The sequence below is a fragment of the Pan paniscus genome, chromosome 6 (assembly GCF_029289425.2).
Source record: "Pan paniscus chromosome 6, NHGRI_mPanPan1-v2.0_pri, whole genome shotgun sequence".
NCBI classification, from domain to species: Eukaryota; Metazoa; Chordata; class Mammalia; order Primates; family Hominidae; genus Pan; species Pan paniscus.
Window position 1 is genome coordinate 55,182,159 of NC_073255.2, and position 25,891 is coordinate 55,208,049.

The 25,891-nt window shown below is 42.9% G+C and overlaps 1 protein-coding gene across 16 annotated transcripts in view; it reads left to right on the forward strand.

Annotated features, from left to right (window-relative positions):
* The first annotated feature begins 898 nt into the window (after positions 1-898).
* Positions 899-25,891, forward strand: part of IKZF1 (IKAROS family zinc finger 1) — a 101,004-nt gene continuing 76,011 nt past the window's right edge. For 3 of the 16 annotated variants that reach the window (XM_034964082.3, XM_063606231.1, XM_057302872.1), the window contains exons 1-3: positions 899-950; positions 15,871-15,924; positions 24,486-24,605. In XM_034964082.3, the coding sequence (XP_034819973.1) occupies positions 15,885-15,924; positions 24,486-24,605 (160 nt within the window). In that variant the 5' untranslated portion in view covers positions 899-950; positions 15,871-15,884. Of the gene's footprint in view, positions 951-1,072; positions 1,196-1,420; positions 1,759-5,529; positions 5,737-15,870; positions 15,925-24,485; positions 24,606-25,891 lie in introns of those variants that run through there. The other 13 variants (XM_063606233.1, XM_063606234.1, XM_057302874.1 and 10 more) reach the window with 10 other exon arrangements.

Below are 25,891 nucleotides of genomic sequence, written 5' to 3' on the forward strand. Positions count from 1 at the left end.
GGTCCCCTCCCCTAGCGCCTGGCGGGAGCCCAGGCTGCATTTGTGGAATTCATGCCTTTTTCTCTCCTGCTCAAGCTGAACACATTGCTGGCTCCTGCTCGGGTGGAGCCCGGCTAATTAGAGTGAGGGGCTCCCCGTAGGGCGAAGGGGTGCGCTGTCAGAGGTGGCATTCCCGTTTTACGGAGACACACGGTGTCTTACACGCCAGGGAGAGGTCTGAGACGCAAAGAGCCGTCGAGCGGGCTGCGGGATTGCTTCGCTGTCACCTCCGCCTGCAGCCACCCTTCCGCACGCACTTGTGCGTGCACCCAGGCCAACATGGAAGGCGCCATCCTAACTTCTGCCGTGAGCAGGTGGGAGGGAAGAGAGACGAGAGGTATTCCATTGGTTGTCTGGGAAAATGAATTGCACCTTCCCCTCCCTTGCGGAGGATCAACTTTTCCCACCCCCTCGGGTGGGCACTCGCATCCTGGGGCCGGAGCCTGAACCCGGGAGCCAAGGGGCCCCAGTTCCAGGGACGTGAAGCTGAGCGTACAGCGGGCGCTCCCAGACACTGGGGAAAGTGCTTTACGATGTCCCGAGTCCCTCGAGTCTCGCCAGCGGGGCGAGCGTGAGGGTGCCCCGACCGACCAGCGGCCCCGGGTGCAGGGTGGCGGGCCCGGCGGCGCGCGTCCCCCTCCCCCTCCTGGCGGCCCGCACGTGTCGCCCGCGCCGCGCCCCCACGGGTTACGCGCGGGTCCCGCAGCGCCGCGGCCGAGCCGGGCTGCCGGGCCCGCGGACACAGCGCCGGCCGCCGCATCCCGTGCGGGGCCGCGGCGCGATGCTGCGCTGGAATGAGGAAGCGCGGCGGCGAGGGGAGGGCCCGGGCGCGGTGCGCGCGGGGGTGGCGGCGGCGCGCCGAGCGGGCCCGGCGCGGGCGAGCGGGCTGCAGCCGGCGGCCGCGCCAGCAGGTACGGCCCGCGCCCGCCGCCGCCCCGGCGGCCTTTGGGGGCTGAGCCGGAGCCCGGCGCGATTACAAAGTTTTCGTGCGCGGCCCCTCTGGCCCGGAGTTGCGGCTGAGACGGGCGCCGCGCGAGCCGGGGGACTAGGCGACGGGGCGGGGACGGGACGACGCACCCTCTCCGTGTCCCGCTCTGCGCCCTTCTGCGCGCCCCGCTCCGTGTACCGGAGCAGCGATCCGGGAGGCGGCAGAGAGGTGCGCGCGGGGCCGAGCCGGCTGCGGGGCAGGTCGAGCAGGGACCGCCAGCGTGCGTCACCCCAAAGTTTGCGGGGCGGCAGGGCGCGCGCTCTGGCCACCCGCCGCTCTGGGCGGCAGCAGGTGGCAACGCAAGGGCGCGGCGGGGGCCGCCGGCGCGGAGGGGGCCAGGTACGCGGCCCGCGGGCGGCGCTGTGCGCGCGGGGCAGCCGGTCGGCCGGGAGCGCGAAAGCCGGGTCTGAGCCGGCTGGGGGCGGGGAGTGTGGCGGAGAAATGGGGAACAATGCGAGTGAGCAACTTCAGGAAGTCATTGTGAAAGAAAGCTGGGAAGAGCTCCGCGGCCAAGTTAGCAGGACACTCTAACAAGTGACTGCGCGGCCCGCGCCCGGGGCGGTGACTGCGGCGACCCCCCTGGGTCCCCGCGCGGTGCATCCCAGCCTGGGCGGGACGCTCGGCCGCGGCGAGGCGGGCAAGCCCGGCAGGGCAGAGGGAGCCCCGGCTCCGAGGTTGCTCTTCGCACCCGAGGATCAGTCTTGGCCCCAAAGCGCGACGCACAAATCCACGTGAGTGTTTTCAAATTGAATTTCAATAGGAAAACTTGGGGTAACTGGTGAATTTAAAAAAAAAAAAAAACACAGTAAAGAAAAGCGGTAAGGTTGGTAGACCCTGGTGTCGCTCAGGTCCGCCTCTCCTTTCTGAGGACAGTGAGAGTTCACTTCTGTCAAGCGTCTGTGCTCTGCACTGTGCCAGCAGGTGCAGGACCAGGCCGGCATGGGACACTTCTGAGCAGCCCCGCTGTCACCAGAAGAGGAGTTCTAGCTCCCAACCATATTTAAATTTATGTAGACCTACATATACCCACGGAAGTCAGCCTTTATAAAGTCGTGTGTAAAGAGTTTTCCTTATATTTGAGCCGAGAGCTTTCTTTTTATACTATAAATATGATGAGATCGAGTCTGAACTTGATTTCTGCAAGAGAGGAATTATCCCGGCTTTGAAAAGTTAGTCCTTTTGCTGACCGCAGGTTTGACGCTCAAGTCACCAAACCTTCTCAGGAAAACCCTTAGTAATATTAAGGCATCAGGTTACTTGCGGTTATATTTGAAATGTATTTTAAATATTTGTCAAGCATCGCTGCTGATGCCTAAGGAACCTCGTGAGGGCTTGTTTTTCCTTCTAATTTGGAGGCATCTAATGACCGAAAACCGTAGCGATTCCATAGGGTCTGACCAGGCACAGCTTTCAAATGCAGCTTCCCTCTCTCCAGGGACTGCAGCCCACCCAGACTGAATTTCAATGCGGTGCGCTTTGCTTAGGTTACCCACTCACAATTTCCCACTGCGCCGCAGGCAGTATATTTCAGCTTTGAGATACCTTGTTTTAAACTTCCAGACAAAATGGTGTTGAGGAAATGTCTCCTTACTAGTCCCATCAACTTCTGTTAAAAGAGGAAAATTTATGGAATTTGAAAATACTGCGTATGATATTTAAACTTTCATAGACATTCAAATGCTTTTAAGGCCAGGTTCACTTTGGTTATGAGTTGAGGGGTGGGGGGACCCACATAGAAATGTCCTGGGTCCTCTTGAGTTTATTTCTTTGTTTGAAGATGTTTGTTCAATGAGGTTTATTGTACTCATCTTTTATATGGAATTTTAAAAAGTAACAATTTCAGTATTATTTATATTAGAATGTGTCAGAATTATTTCCGTGACAAATCAGATCATTTGGGCTATGGCTTAAAATGTACATGAGGCAAATATTCATGACAAGAAGATTCACCTTCTTACACTGGCATCTTGTAAAACGCAGAACAAGTTAAAGAAATAATGTGTACACATACAAATAATGATGTCACATTAAAAATACTACACTATTCTTGCTTGATGGAATGTATCTGATTTCCAATTTCACCATGAACATATTTCATACATTTTTTACATGAAAAAAAATGTGACTCTAAGTCTCACAGTCAATCAGAGCTGGTGACCAGAACACTTTATTGAACTAAATGGTCATGTTTTCTTCCCCTTTTGTTTCACAGTGAGAGTTGAAGGAAGGAGTTTAGAAACTCTCCAGTACTTGTTTAATTCATCAGTGTTCTAATTAGAGTGGTACCTCTTGGAAAACTATACACACCCCTAATGCAGAAACATCATAGCAATAATCACCCACCCTCAGGGTCTCCAGGAGACCACAACGGCTGCAGATAAAAGTCTGGATGTGTTAGGTTTGACCCTTTCGAAGAGTTTTACACAGGCTCCTAAAGAGAAGATCAGCTGTGGCCGTTTGTAGCCATTTCCTTTGTCGAAAAACTAAGATCGCAGTGAATGTATTAGCCAAGAGGTCTAAAGCCCTGTTGTACTGCAGGCCACTGTCTTCCTTGTTTGACTAGAGACTTGGAGTTTGAGAACAGTGGTTCTTTGGTTTGGATACATTTTTTGTTCTTGATTTGGATGTGTGTGTTTCATGCGTGGTTAATATAGCATATTTTCAATATAAATGTCAAAAATTTTGAAAGAGGAAAGAACTCTCTATATATTAATATACGTATACACACACTTCAAGATTATGCATTTATTAACAGATACATGAAATAAATTCCATGTGCATATGCACATATGCACACAGAGCGTGCACACACACAGCATGCACACAGCGTGGAGTGAGAGGCATGGGGCAGTGTGGAAGAGTTTTAACATCAAACAGACCTGAAATGAGTATTAAAGGCCCCCTTTATTTTTAAACTTTTACTAAAACAAGATGGATTTCCCTATGTTATATAATGGTGAATTTTAGGCATAAATAACGTTTTTTGAGTGTTGCATAATTGTACGTATTAATGTAATGTAACTGTAGTTAACTAAGAATTCATCAAGGATAGCAGTTTTGTGGCATTTTTTTTTCCTCCTCTAATCTTTGGACTTGTGAAATAATTTCACTATGAAATAAATGTTGGTTCTTGTCATATTCTAAGGGAGATTGATGTAAGTGGCTCCACTCCAGCTTACAGAAGGTAAACCACGACCTTTTTGCGTTCTCTGAAAACGCTTGTCTTCCGATGCCTCTGTTTCTAAGACTGACAAGCACTCTGGGGGCACTGTGATGCCTGCTTCTAGCGGCAGAGTTGCTGCAGCTCCTGTCCTGGCTGTGAACATTGTTCTCTCTCTGGTGTCTCTATGTTCATAACTACAGAGACTTCAGCTCTATTCCATTTCATATTTGTGCTGAATAATCATTCCATTTTATGGGAGAAAACACAAGATGTAAAAGCAACAAGTGACCCATGCTTTGAAGCTTACAAGAAGAGAAACATTAATCTATTTCACGTCTTGAAAACAGATCAGTTTTATTTTGCTCAAAAAGGGCACATGTACATTTTTGATCTATGTCTTAGAAACGTAGAGTTTCAGAGGATCAGCATTATACACACTGTCACACACACACACACTTAAAATTCAGATGAGGAACAAGATAGGAATGAGGTTTTGTTAGGGACGCAGAGCACCTAAAACCAAAGGATATCGACAGTAACAAAGCTGTTTTTACTGTAGTGCTGACTGAACACTCATGCTGGTGTCTTCATGTGGACCATGGCTTTCTTGTATTTCTTTGCAGTTTAATAAATGACTTCATATCTCAGGTTACCTTTCCACATCTCCTGGAATATATGTTTATGTCCTTAAAGTTTCAGTGTCATCACTTTAGTAGCTTTAGTTTGAGTTTTTAAATGTTTGGTAACATTCCAACAAATATTTTTTAAGACATTATGAAACCTTATGAAGTGCCATATATTACAAGTGAGATAAAACAGCAAGCAAAAGAAGGTTTGCAGAAGGTTTTTAAGTGGCGAAGTGCGGGCCTGCCCATTTTGGTGTCTCCTTGGTGGTTACTCCTGAGAAGGGCCTGGAGGAAGAGCAACTGAGGCCTAATCTACAGGCAACTGCCAAATTGTTTCAGTTGACGTTTTTCCCTCTCATGTTTGACTATAATAAATAGGTAGTTGCCAGAGGAGTCTTCAGCCAACCACTTGGTAATAAACTGTTAAAAATGGTGCAAACCCTAGGTCACAGGTGTGGGGGCCATTTGTCTTGCCTGTTAACAGGCCTGGCCTTAATTCTTTTCTCCCATGGCCATTTCTGCCTTTGGGGAACTCACAATTCCTGTTGACTAAAAGAGCACCCTTTTCCACCACAAGCCTGACAAATCAGACGTCCACATAATTTCTGAACTCATTTTGGTTAGGACAGGAAGCACAGGCTCCCTTCCTGTCTGTGTTTTCCTAAGAGAAAACGGTCTTCCCTCCTTTTTTGCATATTTGGCAAGTGGTTCCACCTTTCTCTGCACCCTGGTGGAGTGTGAAGGCAGCAGAGGAACCTTTTGGAGGAGGAAGAGGACACAGAGGCCCTGTAGCCAGGCACCAAGATCCCTCCCAGGTGGCTGAGTCTGAGGGGAACTCCGAGCAGCCCTAGGTCCTCAAAGTCTGGATTTGTGTGGAAAAGGCAGCTCTCACTTGGCCTTGGCGAGGCCTCGGTTGGTTGGTGAGTGCCACACGGTTTGTGTGCTTGCATGGATTGGAATAGCCAGTGTGTTCTTCCCTCTTCCCTGCTGGTGTTTCCACAGTGGGTGGCCTGAGCCCAGAGCAGCTCCCCATATCCCTGTGCAGGCCACCTGTCTCGGGTGATGGAGAGCATCATTATGCTCCGTCTGAACGCTCTGCTTTCGGATGGCCCCATGCTCCACCTCCTGATAGCTCGTGGCGCGGGGCCACGGCTTAACGAATGGCTGAAAATGGGTCCTAATTAGTGGAAAAGTGCTTTCTTCATATTTTCTCACTCGAGTGTGCAGTGATTCATTTTTCTTCTGCAATCAGCTCACTGCTAAAGTAAATCTGACTCTCTTCCCGCCATTGCACACCAAAAGTTAACTCTAATGGGTAGGAGGTTAGGTTTGTTGAGAGAGCAATGCAGTAAAAAGAGGGGATCCAATGTGGTCTTGTCTGTCTGGTCTTCCTTTCTTCGTTTTTTCCTCCCTTGTCTTCTCTGTCATTCCCTCCCCTCCATTTGCCTTGCCTTTCCTGTCCTTCCCTTCCCTTCCCTCCCCTCTTTCTTTCTATAATTGGTGGGGGGTTTGCACAGACTGCCGAAACACTAAGAACTGTGTAAAGTGTTTTTGAATGGCCTTACACATATTGAAGTAGATTTTTATGCTCCATTTTTGAGATCACACACTAAAATCTATACCTTTAAAGCATTTTCTGTTAGTTTGAAACTATTTGAAAATGAACAATGTGGTTTAGATTAGAGTCCTGTTCTGAAGCTAGGAGTTCCACTATGAATATTGATTTATCAGTTTTTGACAAATTTTTGTTGTTATACCAGATTTTCACTGGCAAACCTAGAACAAATAAAATTCCACATAAGATACTTCCCTAGACCTAATGGGAAAAATGTTTAATTTAGAGTCTTTAGGAGAAATGAGAATGAGGAATTGACCTTTTGTAAGCTTACTTCTGAGGCACTCTGAAGTGTGTTCCAGTGCTTTTAATGGAAACTAGAGAGAGCCAGCAACCCCCTAGTGTGAGCCCCACTTTTAACTGGAAAAAGTGACCTTTTCCTCCTCCTTTGTGCTGAGTTTTGTGTAGGGCAGAAAATTAAGCTGATATTCAAAGAGATTCACTGCAAAAACATATTGATAAATCGTATATTCTATTTCATTAAATTAAAACTATACTGCTAATTATCTCAGGTTGTTAAACATAAGGCAATTAATTATCATTTTAAAAGTTGGTAGGAAGTTGTGAGTACTTTTGCAGTATGAGTGTTTTCCCGCTTTAGTATGAGGTTGTGTATGTTTGCTTGAATTTACAGAATTTTAACTTTAAGAGCAGACAATGTTTTGTTAAAGAAATGAAATTTGCTAAAAAGGAGCATGTAAAGTGAAACATTAAAAATAAATAATTTCAACTTACTTAAGAGCTGCAGAAAAATCTGATTGCTGTGTTTAAAATGAATTTTCCCACATTTTGCTCTCTTATGGACAGGAGCATTTTCTGTCAGGTTATAAATAAAGACATGCCCATTTTTGTACCCCCACAAATGAGGAAGTTGTAAGCTCTCTGAGGTTTTACTGATGAGCCCCCTCCCCCTGGGTTTGCATGAAGAGATCATAGGCCACAAATAAAGGACTACAAAATGGGGTCTAAACTATCCTGGTGGGGCCTGATATCCACGTTTCGCATGGACCTTACAATGTGATGAATGGTTTTGGCGTGAGTGTCTTAAGAATGCTTCCAGATTCGGGTTACAGGACAGCCAGCGCTGAGCTCCCTATTGCAGAACAAAATAGGAATCTAGAACTTTCTTGCTAACAGGATCCAGCTAAAACACCAAGTTAGATTCTTAAATGATGTTCTTTTCTGTCATTATTTGATTGTTGTCAGTAGCAGTAATTGTTACCAAGCCATTGATGCATTTATTCTTCCCTTTGCCCTTCTGAGACACAGCTCATTTTGACTTCAGTGGAACCCCTCGAAGGTGGGGTGATGAGCAAGGTGAATTTTCAAAGTAAAGCTACTAAGAGACCAAACTACAATTTAAGGAACCTGATTTTTGAATCAAATTCCATATACTGTGGGTATAGTTCAACATAGATTAATTTCTTATAGTTATTATGAAAAAATCTCATCTTAATTGATGATAGCTGATAATTTTGTGGGTGTCGTAAACAAAACAGAGGTCAGAATTCAGTCCCTTGGGGAAAATTTCCAATTAGTAAGAAACCAAGTGGCCTACCTTAGTTTGAAGACACCCGTCAGGATGTCTGCACCTTTTCATCCTCTCTGGAGGAAAGACTAAATACCCATTATTGTATATAGGTCAGGCCAAAGCAGCCTTTTATATTGCAAGGAATAAGAGGTAAATAGATATATGTGCAACAATGAATCCCCTAATGTGTTTACTCTAGAACACATGTTCTTTCTGTATTTATATGTAGATTTTGTAGATCTTGTCTTACCACCTGCTAATGGTAGATACTATATCTAAATAAGTTGAGGAAAATTTATAGTACCTAGGAATGTGTCCTCAGTGGGCCAATCAATCAATCATGACTTCAGGTTATTTTTAATAAATATACACGTATGGGTTCATAAACAATGGGATGTTCTTGTGAAGATCTAAATAATTTTACTTCTTTGGGACTAAATAAAATATAGCTTTTGCCAAATAAACTCACACAAGCACTTATTTTAATAGAAGTCAAATGGCTTTGCAGAAACTTCAGTTTTACAGGTGCATTGTTTGAAATGTTACAGGTATACAAGTGGATTTCTCTATTATGTACAGTGTTAAGTTTGAGTTTCAAAATGTCCGCCTGAAATGATTTACTTGTACGTTAAGATAATTTCACTGGTAAGAAGGCAAGATAAAGCATTCTTTGTGACACCATATGGCCTTGCTGAGGGAAAAACTTACTGTTATAAGTTTGTGTTTATCTCTCTTTTTTAAAAAAATGAAGAAAAAAACGTTTAAACGTTTAAAATAATGGGAACACAGCAGTTCCTGGGCTCCTCTGTCTCTTTATCTTATTATAGTAAATTACCAAAAAAATAATGACCTGGGGCATGTCTGTGTGGACCCTTCTTTTGGAGGCAGTTTCTGTGTTTTGTAAAGCTGTAGGTTCTATTTTCATTGCACTTCACATTGTTGCACAGCTCCTGACCATGCATGAATGTCTTCTGAAATCGGTAAGAGGGCAGAAGAAAATGATTCTAAACTTAGATTTTTTTAACTTAAGTGATGAAGTGTGAAACGCCATTTATATTTGAGGAAGCTACCTAGGAAGTGGCTCATGTCGATGGCCCAAATCAGAAGAGGGCCTGTAAAAGCCTCTATCAATTTTGACTGTGTATGCTTCTCCCATGGCTGCTCAATAAACAGCAGTATTAGTTTAAGAGTGGATGGTACAGTAGTATAGACGGGAAGCCTCTCCTCTCCGTGTGAACCGTGCACCCCTATGAGAGGGTAGAGACGATACAATATGCCTGTAACGTCAGGACAGACAGTCATGGCCAGCTTGAACTCCGGCCCTGGGCTTCTTGCAGCAACAAATGTGAACACAGAGGACTGTCTCCAACTCCACTTTCTCTATTTTTAAAACAACTTTTTGAATACAGTATCTGCCATCTTTTCTTATACCTCACTTTCAAACAGGTGGCCCCACTGTGGCATTTAAAATGTTCTGTTTCTTTTCCCTCTGTATCAAATACCTCTTTACCAAGAAAACATTCAAACAGCATAGTTTTTAACTGTATTTTGAAAGGTTTCCTTAGTTCCCTTTGACCCTTCCTCTTTTGCATATCAGTTCCTGGCCATAAAAATAAAAAATGCTAGGACAGAATTGCACATCTGAGCTGATTTGCCCTCAGAAAGTTTCACAGTGGAACAAACCGCAGGAGGAGTTTTCTGTGGCTCAGTTAAATGTCGGGGGAGGGTGGTGTGAAAGCCAAATTGGATTCCTGCTTTCCTGTTTAAATCTTGTTTTTCATTGTTATTTGCACCAGCAGTACTCTGTGGAATAATCATGAAAATGTGTAGATTGGCAGCTAATTTTTGAAAAATGAAAAGAATCAGAAATGAAATAAGAGTGCTCGGAAGTTTTTATGTTCTCTCAACCTGTTTTGTCAAATTGTTACAAAAACCTATAAGGTCTCTTTGACTAGATACAAAGACTTTGCATATTGCCTTAGCTTTCTCTTGAAGCATTTCCTTTTTTAAAATACAGTGTAATTCACAGTGATATGATAGATTTGCAAAAATAAAATCTACCAGTCTGAAGATGAAAGGACTTGTCTCTTAGCAGGAATAATGGGTTTTATTAAAGAGGTCTGTGACCTAAGGCATTTTAAATAAATTACAGGCTTGGTCCCTGTCTCCCCCATGTATCTACTCCCTTCAGTATAAGCATCATTGAGTATTTAAGGAAATAACCCCAAATGTAACTCTAGTGTAGCTTCACTTGTCAGGGAGGAAAAAGTAAATAGCATACATTTGGCCAAATAACCAGAACTTTACTGTAGAAGTTTTATGATGAAATTTGCCTTTATTGCAGAGTATTACAAAGATCATGTTTAGTTTCTAGCAGTATATAAGTAGCATCCATCCTTACCTGTCATGCATTTGGAGTGTGCGACCCCTGCACTGGGCTGCAACATTCTGATGGGCAAGAGTGCTAGAGAGAAAGAGGCATCACCATCAGACTGCATGGGTTCAAGTCTCAGCTCTGTCGTTGATTAGCTGTGTGACCTGGGGAAAGCTATTTCTCTTAGCCTTGGTTCTCTCATCTATAAAATGGAGATAATGATGCAGATGCCTTGGGTTTAATTGGGAGAGTTAAAGACACATTTACATATTTAGCAAGTAGGTGTTGAATCCTAGCTCTACATTGGACACTATGCCAGGTCCTCAAATAAACAAGTGGACAAGACAGACAACACCCATGGTCTTATGAGGCTTAACCATTTGCCCCTTCAATGCCAGAAACTTAGTAGGTTGATTAGATAACGCCAGTGAGTACCAGTATCCTTTTCTTTGCAGCCTTTTCCTGGCACACTCAAAGTATTCAGTACATATTATGAAATATCACTGGACAAAGAATCCCCCTTAGAGTACCAGTGGAGAAGGAAGGCATTTGCTTAAAAGCAAACCAACAGAAAGACACTGTAAGGCAGTTGTTTAAGTCTCAGAGAACTATAATTTTTTTCTTTTTTTTTCATCTCGCTCTGTCGCCCAGGCTGGAGTGCAGTGGCACAATCTCAGCTCACTGCAAGCTCCACCTTCCGGGTTCATGCCATTCTTCTGCCTCAGCCTCCCAAGTAGCAGGGACTACAGGCACCCGCCTCCACGCCTGGCTAATTTTTTGTATTTTTAGTGGAGACGGGGTTTCGCCGTGTTAGCCAGGATGGTCTTGATCTCCTGACCTCATGATCCGCCTGCCTCGGCCTCCCAAAGTGCTGGGATTACTGGCATGAGCCACCACGCCTGGCCAACTACAATTGTTTTTAAAGCTTGTAGAATTACTGTGTGCTACCAACAGACAGGCTAATTATGAGTGACCCTCAGTACTTTGTACAGTTAATTTGGCATGCTGTGTACTTAGTGGCTTTTTAACAGCTATAAATTTGGGCTGCTAGAAAAGTAGTAAAGTTGTGATTCTTGACAGGCATCTATCTGCATTTTCATTTTTACTTCATTTGTCTAGACTCAGCTTGTCAGAATTATGGAAGAGACTCCTTGTGTCAGGGCAAGCACTGTGAAGAGAGGTATTCACTGTCAGAGAAGAGAGGGGAGCTGGAGGCAGCTCAGAGGCCTGAGACCCGCCTCCACAGGAGCCCCAGCAGGTTCGGCAGAGCTCTGGCCACACTCTCCTTTGGGATGCTGAAGTCAGAATGAGTTCACTTCCCAGCCAGTCTTGCCAAGGCTCCTCACCTGGAAGCAGCAACTGCCCAGGGCTGTTGGATGTTTCTCCCCAGGGGACAGCCAGGTCCCAGTCCTGCCTCGGTGTGGAAGGAGGAAAGGCAGGGTCCAGGAAGCTGTTTCAGGACAGGCCCAAGGTCCCCCAGGGATGCCTTTCAGGGTCAGCGGAGGCTGTAAATCAGCAGGGCCCACACGGCCTGGAAGAGGCCCCTGTGCTGTCGGCTTGCCCGGCTCCTTGTCCGGCTTCTGCTCCTCCTTTGTAAAGTTATGGATATGCTAATAGTTTCCAACTGACACTAGGAAAGTAAGTCCTGCTTGACACTGTTTGGTCAGAAAGAGGGAGAGAAAGGAGAAGGACAGAGAGAGACTGAGAGAGAGACAGTCTCAGACAAAGGGAGACGGAGGGAGGGAGGGAGAGACAGAGAAAGAGATGGGAGGTAGGTGTGGGAGGAGGGAGAGATGCAGAAGGCAGAGGAAAGACAGACAGAGATTTAGACCTCCCAAGTCAGTGAGCAGTCCAGAGTTGGAGTGGAGGGTGCCTGGTGGCTTGTGACTGCAGACTCCACTCCCCGCTCCTAGAGGCACAGCCATGGACAGCTTCTGTCACGTTGGCCCTGCACTTATCTCTGCATCTATTTCCCCTTGTGCAAGATTCAGAACTGCATGCTCCAAAAAAACAATAAAAGCATTCATGTTCATAAGAATTGCACAGGTGAAAGGTAGTTTGCTGATATTGTTGTATTTTTTACTATCGCTTCTTTTAGCTCTTGCCTGAAATTGTTTGGGTTTCCCAGGCAAAGTAGAAAACTGCGGTACGTTTCTGTGAAATAATTATTCCTTCTGGCATCTCCCTTTACAGACCTACTGATCTTGATTTTTCATTTAGGTGAAAGTTTGTGAAAACATGCCATTAGCTTGCTTTGTGATTAACTCCTTTTACTGAATGTGAGCTCCTTTTAAATTGAGGCCATATCAAGCTTAAATTCCATATTTTACCCGGCACTCTGCATTTCTTCCATGTGAGAGAGGAGGGGCTCAGTAAGTGCTTTGTAAAATACACAGCCGAAGTGATGCACGTGCTAACAAAGCAGTGTGACAGGACTTAAGTGCCCTTCTAGACACTTCAGGCTCCCCTTTGTAAGCTGTCTTGGAAGAGGCCACGTTTCCTTTCCCTCAAACAGTTTCTCATTGTTTGATTATTCTTTTAGCCTTTCTCTGGAAGCAAAGCCACTTTTACGAGAAAGTCACTGCTTTTTCATCTCAAGAGATGCAAGTTTGGAGTTTGGGGAAGTTTTCAGGTGCCCGTCAAGTCATCCTTTATCATGTCAGACAAGTCAGGCCACAGAATTCACAGGGCTCAGTGCAGACCGAAAACTTGAGGCCTCTTGTTCAGAAATTATTAAAAATTTTGGTGAACATCACCCCAAGCAAAGAGATCCCCTAAGCACCAGCCCCCAAGCAACTGCACTCATAAGCCCATGAAGCCCCCTGCTGTCAGAAACAATGTGGTTGAAATTGTGTATGAACTTGGGAGTGAGATGGATTGCAAAACACAGGTCTCCATGCTGGGGCAGGAGTGGTGATAGGGCATGGAGTGGAAATGTCCAGCAGGCCCACGTGCGAAAATGCAGGGCTCTCTGGCTCTTGCAGACTTGGCTGCTGACAATAGACTCGCTCCAGGAAGGTGCTCGCTGTGGTGTGATCTGCTGCCCACCCCTAGCTCCCTCCAGGAGACTGGTGCGGGGACTGTTTGCAAATGACTGCAAAAGTAAGAAGGTTCCCACAGAGCAGAGCTTGATTTGGGGACCAGCCGAGGGCAGTTTGTCAGGATTCCGGCTTGAAACTGTTCTCACATCTCACCGCCTGAAAGGACGAGTGTGTCCAGAGGACTTAGCATTGATCACCTCTGTCTCCATGCAGCAAACTCAGAGGCTCAGCCCGCATTCCACTGGAAGGGCGTTTGCCAGTGGTGTTGGGTGGAAGAGCCTTGACTTTGCCTTAGGAAACATCTTTTTTTAAGAATTGAAAACAACTTGAGTATGCAACAATAGGGCATTTGTTATATAAATCAGTTGACTAGTGTGTAGCCAGTGAAATGATGATGGTGGTGTGTATTTGTTAAATAAAAAGATATGTGTGGTATTAAATTAAAAAATATTTTAAAACAACATATTTGTAATCTGTTTAGTGTCCTCTTTTTGTAAAAAGCACAGAAATAAATATACAGAAAAAAGAGTAGTCCTAAGTGGTAGAAATTATGAGCATTTTCTTGCCTTTAAAAAAAGTTGTAAAAGATTGTATCATTTATGTAGCAAAAAGTTTTAAGTCACCATTCTAAAAATTTCGTGTAGTTATAGTTGCTGTGACAAGATTTAACTTCTGTATGCTTCACCAATCAATACAGAGGTATTTAAGACCTGGTGTGTGATAGGCCGCGCTAAAATACTATACACATCTTCAGAAAACTAGAGAACTAACTTCTAACTTCCTATATTAGTGTGGCACGGCTGTTACAAAGATTTTTCTCATTTGAGTCTATCTTGCTTCTTTATCATTGTTTTGACAGTTTCAGAAGAATCGTGGCTTTTCCCCTTTTTTACAGTAAAGGTACCTGAGACTCTTGACGTATTGCTTTTTGGAAATGCTTGTGCTGGTCACATGCTTGCATCTGGGCTAGTGTGTCTGGCTTCCGTGTGCTGGTGGATGCTTACTCTGTTTTCTGAAATACTTTTTCTGTACAGTGGCCACTAGCTGTACTCCTAAGCCACACACCCACCTTGAAAATTCATGTCACTTTTAGAAATAGATAAAAACCCCTCCCATCCAGAAAAAGTGACTATCATGTATATCCTCATCATGACTAATACTGATATTCCTGAAATTGAAAATGCATATTCCATATGTACCATAAAAGGTATTAAAGATATATGGAGTGATAGATATATTATATATAACACTTCTACCCTCACAGTTTTCAGCCTAATTGAGAGGGTAAGATCCCTGAATCATCCATCAGTTTTTCAGGTCTCTGCTGAAAGCAGGCCACAGCTCAGATCCACACATCTGAACCAGAGACAGAGGTGGCCAAAAATAAAAAGGGGGACAGGGGGACAACCTGGTTTAGAGTCAACAAATAGACTGCATTTTCTGGTTAGTGAAGGAGCTCTCTTGAAAGTCATATACCAGAGCGTAAATGAGCTGATTTCCTTGAGGTCACCTTCTGCTGGCCATAGCTTTCTTATCTGTGGAGCTGCCAGCTGTCATCCACTTTGGGGCACCTGAGACTGCCGAGCGGCAGGCCAGGACCCAAGTGCGAAACACAGAACACCTTTTTGTTTCTACTCCACTGATGCTGGGGTTCTCTCCCTGGTGTTTGTGGCTCGTAGTACACTCTGTGGAACATTCACTATGGTCATCGAAGGGCAGCATCTTCCCAGTTGTTTCTTTCTTTTTTTTTTTTTTTTTTATTTAAACCGATCTGAGAAGCCAGCCATCTGTCAGCAAAACAGGAAGGCTCGGGCTCTCTCCTGGGCTCATTTTGCTGCCGTAGTGAGCGTCACTTCTCCCCGTGTAAGAGTGCTGGTGAAGGCTGAGGCAAGGGCCCAGAAAGATTGAGGGACAAAGACAGGAGCGCCCGCATTGCCCATCTGCCAGGCTGGAGGTGTATTCATTATTGATGGAGGTAGTGCAGTTGCTGCTCAGATATGCAGCCCTGCCTGGGTAAATGAGACATTCTTCAGCAAATTGCTTCGTTTTTTGATTGCTGATTGTACGCGTGTCACCAAGCTGACTCAAGGTTCATCGATGCATGCTCAGTAAATTAGAAAGAACATAACTATGGATCAGCCAAGAGAATGAATTCTGTGCCTACAATGACCCAGGGCCATTTAATTTTCTGCTTAATTTTGTTGCAGTCAGTTTGCATTTTGGGTTATTATGCAGTAGGAAATTAACAATAAATAACAAATTTGGTCCTCCTGTGCTTGTAATGATATTTTTATAAATCTTTGTAATGCTGTTTTTAAAAGGATCAAGGTCTGTGCCAGTCTGATACTCCAGCAAGTATGTGAGGAGGAAAATGCATTATTCTTGCTAGATAACCTTGTTGTTAAATAGCATAGGGGTTCTTTATCTCTCTCTCTTTCTCATATCTTATTAGTATTTTTGCTTTAAACTAAAATCCCTTCCTCTCTTTCTCAGATAACCTGAGGACAATGGATGCTGATGAGGGTCAAGACATGTCCCAAGTTTCAGGTGAGACCTTATGAGATAGCTGTGTGGGAAGTTCATGAGAAAAGCTTCCCTGGGGCTGGAAGTCAGAGTGCTTGGTATGCTCATGGGGGAGGAATAGGGGCTATTCTGCAAAAGAAAAGACCATGATGGAATTTGCCTGAGTGTTTCCTTCACCTGTTACAAATTATCTCACTTTGAGCTGAACAGAAAGCCTCCAAGATGAAATTAGTTTTACTGTTAAACTTCAGGAAAAAAAATGGGAAGAGTTAAATACATTTTTGTACTGTTGGAAGGAAAAATGGCTGATTGGTTTAAAACCCAAACACATGCCAATGATGGTACTTAAAGAGAGAGAGAGAGAGAAGCTTGAAAAACATAATTGTTGGGCACAGTCATGACTATTTGTGCATTAAGCATGGACACAACATTGCTCCCCTTTGCCATATATCTTTTCAAGCCGTATTGGATATAGCTCTTCTCATCCAGGAGACCCAGGAAGTGGAGAAGTCTGTAGTAGGAAAAGCCTAAGGGTAGGTCACAGACTGTGACCATTTGGCAGCACTGAGGGTAGACGGTGAGCCAGTCCAACAAAACCAACAAAACCGCACAGTTCCCCAATGCATGGACATAGGAAGACAGCTTTCTATCTGGCCCTGTATCCAGAGGCGTCAGTCCCAGTAGCAGCTTTCATGGACTTTGGGGTTTTTGGTATTTCATATTTTTGAGCCTCACAGACTCACAGCCAGCCCCAGAGGCTGACTTATATTTGAGAAAGTTCTCAGTGGCACCTTGCCTTGGCTGAGCGCCCTCGTGTTTTGAAGTTTCTATGGGATTCTACAAGTCGGTGCTCCTGATGAAGACCAGGACCTATGTGTGGCTGCTCCCCTGCTTGGTGGTTTCCCTGGGGAAGGTGCAGGAGAGGATCTTCTGAGTTCCATGGAACTGGAGATAGATCTGCCAATTGCAGGCTTCCTTCTCCACCACTCCTCAGCCGCTCTATTCATGTTTCAGGTTTTGGACTTAAACTCTCCCAGGTGCAAAGAACAAACAAAAGGCTAGCTTATTTTTCTTTTAGAGTGAGGCTTCATATTTATTACAATATAATTGCCACATTCTTTGTGTAATTCTCACATTTATATCTTAAATATAATTCTCACGAATGATTCTCACGAATGAGAATTATATAATTCTTTTTGTATATCATTGAATATTTTCACTTAATTTTTAATTTTTTTAATCGACACAAAATAATTGTGTACATAGACACAAAATAATTTGGTACATAGTGATGTTGTGATATATACAATGTATAGTAATCGGATCAGGTAAATCAGCATATTCATCATCTCAAACATTTATCGTTTCTTTGTATTAGGAACATTCGACATCTTCCTTCTAGCTATTTGAAACTATATATTATTGTTGACTACAGTCATCCTGCAATGGTGTAGAACACTAGAACTTATTCTTCCTACATAGCTGTAATTTTGTCTCCTTTAACAAATCTCTCCCTATCTTCCACTCCCCCGACCTTTCCAGCCTCTATTAGCCTCTGTCCTACTTTCTACTTATAATGATGACAGCAGCATTTGTTAGTTTCCACATGTGAGTGAGAACATGTGGCTTTTTAACTTTTAGAATGTGGTATTCAGGCACTTCATGGTACAGTTGGTAAAAGTGAAAATGTGTCCAAAAGTTTGTGATTATCTATATAAACAAAAATGGTATAAATCCAAATATCAATTTTGCATTGAAGAACTTACCTTAGAGGTATATTCTCACAAGTGCACAGAGCATTTAAGCATTTGTTCACTGCAGCATTGTTATCAGTATTTTAAAACTATGGTACATCCATGTACTTCCACATACAGCTCTTAAAAATAAGGAGGATATGAATGAACTAGTATGAAAAGAAGTCCAAATACATGTGAAAGTGAGAATAGCATGGTTCTGGATGGTATGCAAAGTATGATCTCGTTCTTTTAAAAGAAAATAAATTACATACACATACATATTTTCTATATGCTTGCCCATAACGTTTAGGAAACTTCTTGGGTGATATTTATTAACCTCGACTTCCTCTTGGAAGACTGATGGTAGAAGGAAGGGGATGAGTTAGGGAAGAGGAGGAGGAGAAGGAAACCTTTGCTTTTCATCTTCTACCTTTTAGCATTATTTGAATTTATTTTCCTTAAGCGTTTACTTTGTTTCGTAAACAAAAAAGCACAAAAACAAAAAACGAGTTAAATGCGAAAAAAAGCAGTTTAGCTCTTTATAGCCTCTCATTTGGCTTCGCCAGCCTCTCACTGCAGCCTCGGAGAGCTGGTCTGGGAAACACTGGTAGATGAGGACTGTAATCCTCACTCATGGAAGAGGATCTTATTCACTGGGTTTGCTGACTGTGACTAGAAGTGATTAGAGTGTCAAAAAACCCAAGCATGTTAAAAATTTCCAGAGGCCAAAAAAAGCAGAGGCTTTCATTGTTCTGCTCTTCTTTTCCTTGTCGCTTTCACTTTGGGTAGCTTCTAAATTGGTATTTTGCATGGTGCATTTAAAGAAAATGAGACCCCTTTGGCCAATGCAGGGGTCTACACTCTGATATTCTAGAGTCAAAGCTGAATGCTGACACCTAGGAATTCATCTCTAGAATGTTTATATAAGGAATAGCCCCTCAGTATTCTGATCTCGTATCTTAGTAACGCAACTAACAAAAGCCTGATTCTCCTCTGGTAGTTTTCTTGTCTTTACCATAATACAAAATAAGTAATTTGTTCTGCACCCTGACTGTTCAAAGGATAGGGTAGCTGGGGGCGGGGACAAGAATGGAGACCTTATTACATAAGACTTCCTGAAAAAGGAAACTCTGTTTTTGTTTGAAATGATTTGGTCTGAAATTTAGTTTGTGTACACTTACCAAAGGGATTCCTATTTCTAAAACACTCATACTGCTTTTGATTCCTGTTAACCTTTGAGCACTCTACGTAATGATGAGAGCACTTAAAGAGTCATGTCACTTTTAGTAAAGAATCAAAGGATACTTTTTCTACTTCTTCGAGTTTGATCTCTGCTTCTCCAGTTAAAACCAGTATTTGTTTTTTTCATTTCTAAAGTTGGAAGAAATGACAGTTAGTTATGGCATAAGGATGTACATTTAACCAAATAGGAGTTGACATTCTTGGTAAGAAATCTTATCAAGATTATGTTATAGATTATAAGAAATCTTATCAAGAATATGTTCCTAAATCATCCTCTTTTCCCATAAAATATTAAAGTATCAGCAATTTCACAGGATTCAACCTAATGTATGCGAAATGCTAGATAAACAGATAAATACTTAATATCTGGCTTTTTTTCAAAGCACTGGGTTATTTGTTCCTTGAGATTTATCCTAAATGTGGGCTATACCCTGGTTTACAGTGTCTCACAGATGTGTAGTAGTAGACACTCCATAAGTGTTTACTGACTTGAATCCACAGGGTACTGAGAAAATGCTACTGATAGACTTGGAGGAGAGCATATCTAAAGCAAGCTACCCTTTCCTTTAGGGCACGTCTCACTAATTCTTTGGGTAAAGCATATTTTTCTTTCTTTTGTGTTTTTGGCAGTCTTTCCAAAAATACGTGTTATACCTATGCATTATTTTTTGGTTTGGTTTCTAAAGAAAGAGTCAGCCGGTGGGAAAGTGAAGGATGTGGGAACTGAGAGACCTGCATCAGCATCCCACCTCTACCTCCCACGATGGGACCTGAGACAGTTATTTTTGCCTCTTGGACCACTATAGTATCATCTGTAACAGGAGGGACTTGAGCCAGTTGATCTCTAAGGTTCCTCTGGCACCTGTGACCCTAAATAGATATTGGATATTGGTTTAATGCTATTTGTAGTGTGGTTTTTTGGGGATATGGAAACCAGAAGTTTGTTTCCATAAACATAAACATAAACTGTATATATCTAAAGGATATGGAAACCTTTAGATATATATAATCTGCTTACGTAAATAAGGTTTGTATATATTGCAGTGTCAATGGGAATATTTTATCAAGTTAAGCATAGTAAATCACATTGATTAAATGCTTTGTATTTACCAAACATTACCCAAAGTGTTTTCTCATTTCAACCTCACAAGGACCCACAGAAGAAAATACAGTTATCATTTCCAACCTGCAGGGAGCTGAGACACAGAGAATTTAAGCAACTGACCGGAAGTCCAACAGGGAGTCAGAGATTGCTCTGGGGTGTGATCCCCACTTGGACCCTAGAGTGGAAGCTTCTCCACTACTTTATAGAGTTGAGATTCTATATTTTGAGCTTGTATTTACCCAGAGAATTATATCCTCTTGGGCAATTTTATATAATAAAACCTCATGCATTTAGGAGAGGCGGGATGACAGAACTTTGTTGAGTGAATTATAATCTACTTGAGAAATTATTTGCTTACAGTTTATAAGCTAATTATACCATATCTCATCCAGTTTTCCCAGAACACTTCTCATAGGTAATGCTTTATTTGAAACATAGGCCATAGGTAAGTTAAGTGTAAATGTGTATTTTTATAATTTAACCAGAAGTTTATTTCATTTTTCTAAATACGTGAAATTGTATTGCATCTTCTAAATTATTCTATTTAAACACTTGATGTCTTGCTGTCTCCATCTCTGTGTGTTTGCATGTCATTGTACATGTTCTTAGGAAAAGTGTGGGAGTTTGATGCAATATATGCCTTATGTTTCTATGTACATATAGTTTACCAAATAATACCATAAGTTTACTTAGCATATTAGAATCCATGCACATTATTTTTATTTTATCTTCACCGCAACCCTGTGGGATAGACCAAAATCATGCTTTTCAGCCTCCTTTTTCCACTTGAGGAAAGGAGTCTTAAAAAGGGGACCAGTCTCATGTTCCCATTCGTCTTACAACTAATTGGTCAAGCCAGAAAGCCAGAACTATGTCCTGGGTCACTAACTCCTAGTCACTGTGTGTTAGTATTTGAGATGCCTGTTGGCTTGATTTAGTCATTTATTTTTTAGTGTTTTATAATCCTTGCATACTTTTACATTTTAAATGGTTAACCAGGCAAATTGGTTTAAAATCAGTGCATAAAAATACTGTGCCTATCATGATGGGTTTCATGAAGTGATAACTTTTCATCGTGGAGATCCTCAGCTGTCACAGAAGATGAGGGGCCCTGGGTACAGAGGCTCACGTGAGGGATGAAAGTCTCAGCAGCCCGGACTCACACTTTGGGGCTTTTAGGCAAATCAGACAACCTCTTAAGAACTATCACTGAGTTCAGGCAAGGCGAGCTTGAATTAACACAGGGCCCTTGGTGGGCATGTGAATATATCTCACTTCACTACCATCCAGTTCTGACTCTTTACTAGATGCCCCTGTACATACCAAGACTGATTTTTTATTCTCCCTTCTCCCCATGTGGTTTCTTCTGCATAGAGAGTTCCTATTGATCAGTCTGACCCATGGTATTTTAGAATTGCGATCCCTACTGTTTCATTATTCCTTTTTCTCCCCCATGTTGAAAAAAATAAATGTCCTGAGATGCAAGATCAGGGACACTGGAGCACTGACATTTAGTTCAGTGCAGGAACTGAAGGCAGATGTAATTCTTAAGAAGCGTACCTGTTATTATGAACCATCCTCAACAAATTGTAGTGGATCTTGTTTTCTCATAGATACAGCAGTTAAATTTTTTAATAAAAGTAACTAAGAGTTATTTGGATGTATTTTAGCATGCACTGAGCGGAAAGTATGACATTTCTTCATTAGGTAAGTCCTGATTCTTTATGATCCTCACTTGGTTCCAGGGCCCCATGCATCTAAGGGTGTCTCAGAGCATCCTGCAGTGCTCCAGTGTGATCGCAGGGAAAAGCTATAGGAGGAAAAGAGTCAATAAAGTTTAGTTTCTCAACCTCCCACCTCCACCCCATAATAATGACAGCTGGTTAATCATGAGACACGTGCACACCCCACACGCCCTGTACATGTTTACTCATTGGGATAGCATGTCAGGCCAGAAGGCTCCATGGTCATTTCTATGAAGGTACTTTAGCAGGTCTTCAAGAAGGCAAGTGGCCTGGGTCCCTGCCTCCCCAAATTGCAAGCTCCCCGCTTTATGTAGGAGACCTATGTGTATATTATAGTTCTGTGTAAGATTATTTTGTTATTCTTACCCCCACACCCACCCCCCAACCCCCCGCTGCCACCAAAAAAAAAAACATATATATATATTCCTCTGACAACCTTCATAAAGTCCTGGGAGTTTGAACACCATTGCTCTAGGAAGTCATCTTATACAAAAATAAGAGTTGTGAGGTGGTTCATATACCTCCTGCATTCTCCTATTTGGAGTTTTTCCCCATTTATGAAAGAGGTGAAAACGCTAAGATATTTAGCAATTATTACTTTAAACATTTTCTATTTATAGGCCGGGCGCAGTGGCTCATGCCTGTAATCCCAGCGCTTGAGAGGCCAAGGCAGGCAGATCACGAGGTCAGGAGATCGAGACCATCTTGGCTAACATGGTGAAACCCTGTCTCTACTAAAAAAATACAAAAATTTAGTTGGGCATGGTGGGGGATACCTGTGGTCCCAGCTACTCGGGAGGCTGAGACAGGAGAATGGCTTGAACCTGGGAGGCCGAGCTTGCAGTGAGCCAAGATCGCGCCACTGCACTCCAGCCTGGGTGACAGAGCAAGACTCTGTCTCGAAAAAAAAAAAAAAATTCTATTTACAGCAGTGAAAATAGTAGTGACTTAATGCACATTGCCAAGGCTTTAGCATAACATGAGCACTTTCACTCAATGTCTCTCTGGCCTTTTGTTTTTCCTTGGGAAATTCTTATAATCCTGCTCCGTCTTTAACTATTCATTTTGTATTGGCTATCCAAATATACCCAATAATGCTCTTTCTGAAAATATGCCAATTGTGGTAATTACAGCTAAGCTGGAATATTAAATTGTGATGTCCGTTTTCCAGAGAATGAAGTAGTATTCCCCAGAGCATAGGCTTGGTGCCTGTGCAGGTTCTATTTTAAATATTCCAGGAAGGGTTGTTTTATATACTGAGGATGATTTTACTGGTCTTGCCAGTCTTCTGAAATGCTGGTATTACTCTTGTGGAAGGTTTATTCAAACAAACAAGGACATTTCACACAATACCAAGTCATGTTTTTCAGACATTTTAATGTTTGGTTTATCATTTGCATACACTCTCAAAAATCTAGGTTTGTCTATGTGTTCATATCATTTTGCCTGTTGCCAGCTCAGTCAGCAGGCACACTCTCCCAGGCTGTTGCTGTTTTGTTAGACTTCTTCAGGACCTTCATCTAAAATGGTCTTCCACACTTAGCTAAGTTCACATCATCTGTTTCTTGGCATGTGGGTTGTGTCTCAACTCAAGTTTAAGTTAGATTTGGAAGGGCGGAAACTATAGGAGTTGCAGCTTCAGTGGAGAAAAGAGCATTTCCCACTAGTTATGGCTTCCCAAGGAAGGTTAGATTCCTCAGAGTAGGAGTGATTCCCCAATGCTAGAACCTTTGGTCAAATATAACTCTAATCCAGTCAAAATAAATACAGGTATTCTGTAAAACCCAATTTCATTTTGTAAATCCTACTTTGTATAGTATAAGCAATTTTTGTATTTGTGTGGATTATATTTTATTTTCCTATTTCAAAGAGAAGAATTTGTATTAGCAGACTCCCTTTGCATGCGGAGAGGGGATCATTTTCCCAGTAGGCATGGGGTTCCCTTCCATTCCTTGTCCAGTCTTCTTTTCCCCACTAAGTTAAGTCAAACTAAGCAGCTGGTAAGATATTCCCTGGTTCTTGCAAAGAAAGTGAGCAGATGGCAGAATGTACAGCTCTGAGCAGAATACCTGGTGTGGTATCCTCAAACACAAATTGACAGGAGGGTGTGGTGTGGCAAGCTCATTGTGGGGGTAAATTGGAATAAGCTTACAGGGGGAAAAGTTGACAAAAGATAGGAAGAAACTTAAAAATATAGATGCCTTTTATGCAGTGATAAAATGTCTAGATATTTATACTGTGGTGATTATTAGGAATATGTGCAAAGATTGGCTATTAGGATGTTCATTACAGTGTTGTTTAATAATTATAAAAGGACAGAAAGCAATGTGGACTCAAAAATAGGAAAAGAATGTAAATAAATCCTAGTGTACCCGTTATACATGAAATTGTGGAAATATGACCCTGAGCATGGAAATATGTACATGAGAATGTCTAAAAGCTAGTTCATTTTGAAAAACAAAATAATGTCACCTCATATTATTTATAGTATATAAAGATGATTTTAAGAGTGGCAGTGTCTGGGATTATAGGTGATTGTATTTCTTCCCTTTTGCACATCTATGTTCTCTCATTTGTATTGTGTGGGGAGAAGTGACTTTTTTTATAAAAAGAAAAAGGTATATGCATCCCAGCAGAGAAGCACTGGCTCCACCCAGTACCTGCCTCCTCATGCCACCCTCTCAAGCCAAAAGCCGGGGGAAGCCCAGGCACCTTGACCATGACCGCCCGAGACTCACACTTCTTCTTTCTCATCAGGGAAGGAAAGCCCCCCTGTAAGCGATACTCCAGATGAGGGCGATGAGCCCATGCCGATCCCCGAGGACCTCTCCACCACCTCGGGAGGACAGCAAAGCTCCAAGAGTGACAGAGTCGTGGGTAAGTGGGTCACCAGCGGCCTCTGTGCCTGTGAAACCTTTATCTCTTTGTATTTTTCCAAGACAATGATGAAGGGATGCAAGTCATTTTATCCATTGTGTTCCCTCAACTGGCATATTAAAGAAATATGGCACAAAGATCAGCAGGATGGGGGTCCTCTGGTGTGTGGGAGGATGGACACTCACAGGCCAGCATGGCCGTGAGAGCCGCACACCCCAGAAAATGTCCAAGTTGAGGAGCAATCCTGCCCAGGGACGCGTCTCTGTCACTGTCCTCTGTCCTCACTGCACTTGCAGGAATATCAAATGTTATGGATTGTAGATCGTGAAAATTACACACTTACGTGTTTTGGCAACAGTGCTTTTCAGTGTTTGGGGTTAGAACAAGCCACATCTGGCCATTTTATGTTATCCCTCTAATCTCTAGTTCTTAAATTTCAGATTTAACTGGAAATAGAAAGTTTCATAAATGGTAATTTTTAAATGTTAGAAAAAAATCAAAGCACACATTTACATACCTTTTCCATAAAAAAGTGTGTGTGGAACCATCTGCAACTCCACTGGTTAACTTACACACGTGACAGTTTGTGTTTGGAAAACTTCACCCACCCTCTTTATTTCAAGAAACCAAAGACTGAGAGAAGTTCAGTGAATTAACCAAGGTGAAATGACAGAGTCAGAATTGAACTGAATTTCTGACTGAAAAACTAGTTCTCGCTCCATTATACCATGTTCTAATGAGCTAATGAGTCAACAGTTCCCTGGAATACCTGTTTTCTTCTTTAAAAAGAGAAAGAGCTGTGATACTGAGAGCTACCTATTGGCATAAAAGAATATGAAGGACATACAGGTAAAATGAGGTAGACTGGATCAATGTGGGTCAGCTACATAAGCCCCCATAGCCAAGGAGGGAACATGTATGTAAAATTCTCAGGCTTATGAGAATCACAACTGTCTGTCTATAGGACATCCTAATGCAATAATGGGAAAATGTGATAACTGAATTTTATCTACATGTATAGAAAACATATTTTGGGCCGGGCACGGTGGCTCAAGCTTGTAATCCCAGCACTTCGGGAGGCCGAGGCTGGCGGATCACGAGGTCAGGAAATCGAGACCATCCTGGCTAACATGGTGAAACCCCGTCTCTACTAAAAACACAAAAAATTAGCCCGGCGTAGTGGTGGGTGCCTGTAGTCCCAGCTACTCGGGAGGCTGAGGCAGGAGAATGGCGTGAACCCGGCAGGCGGAGCTTGCAGTGAGCCGAGATTGCGCCACTGCACTCCA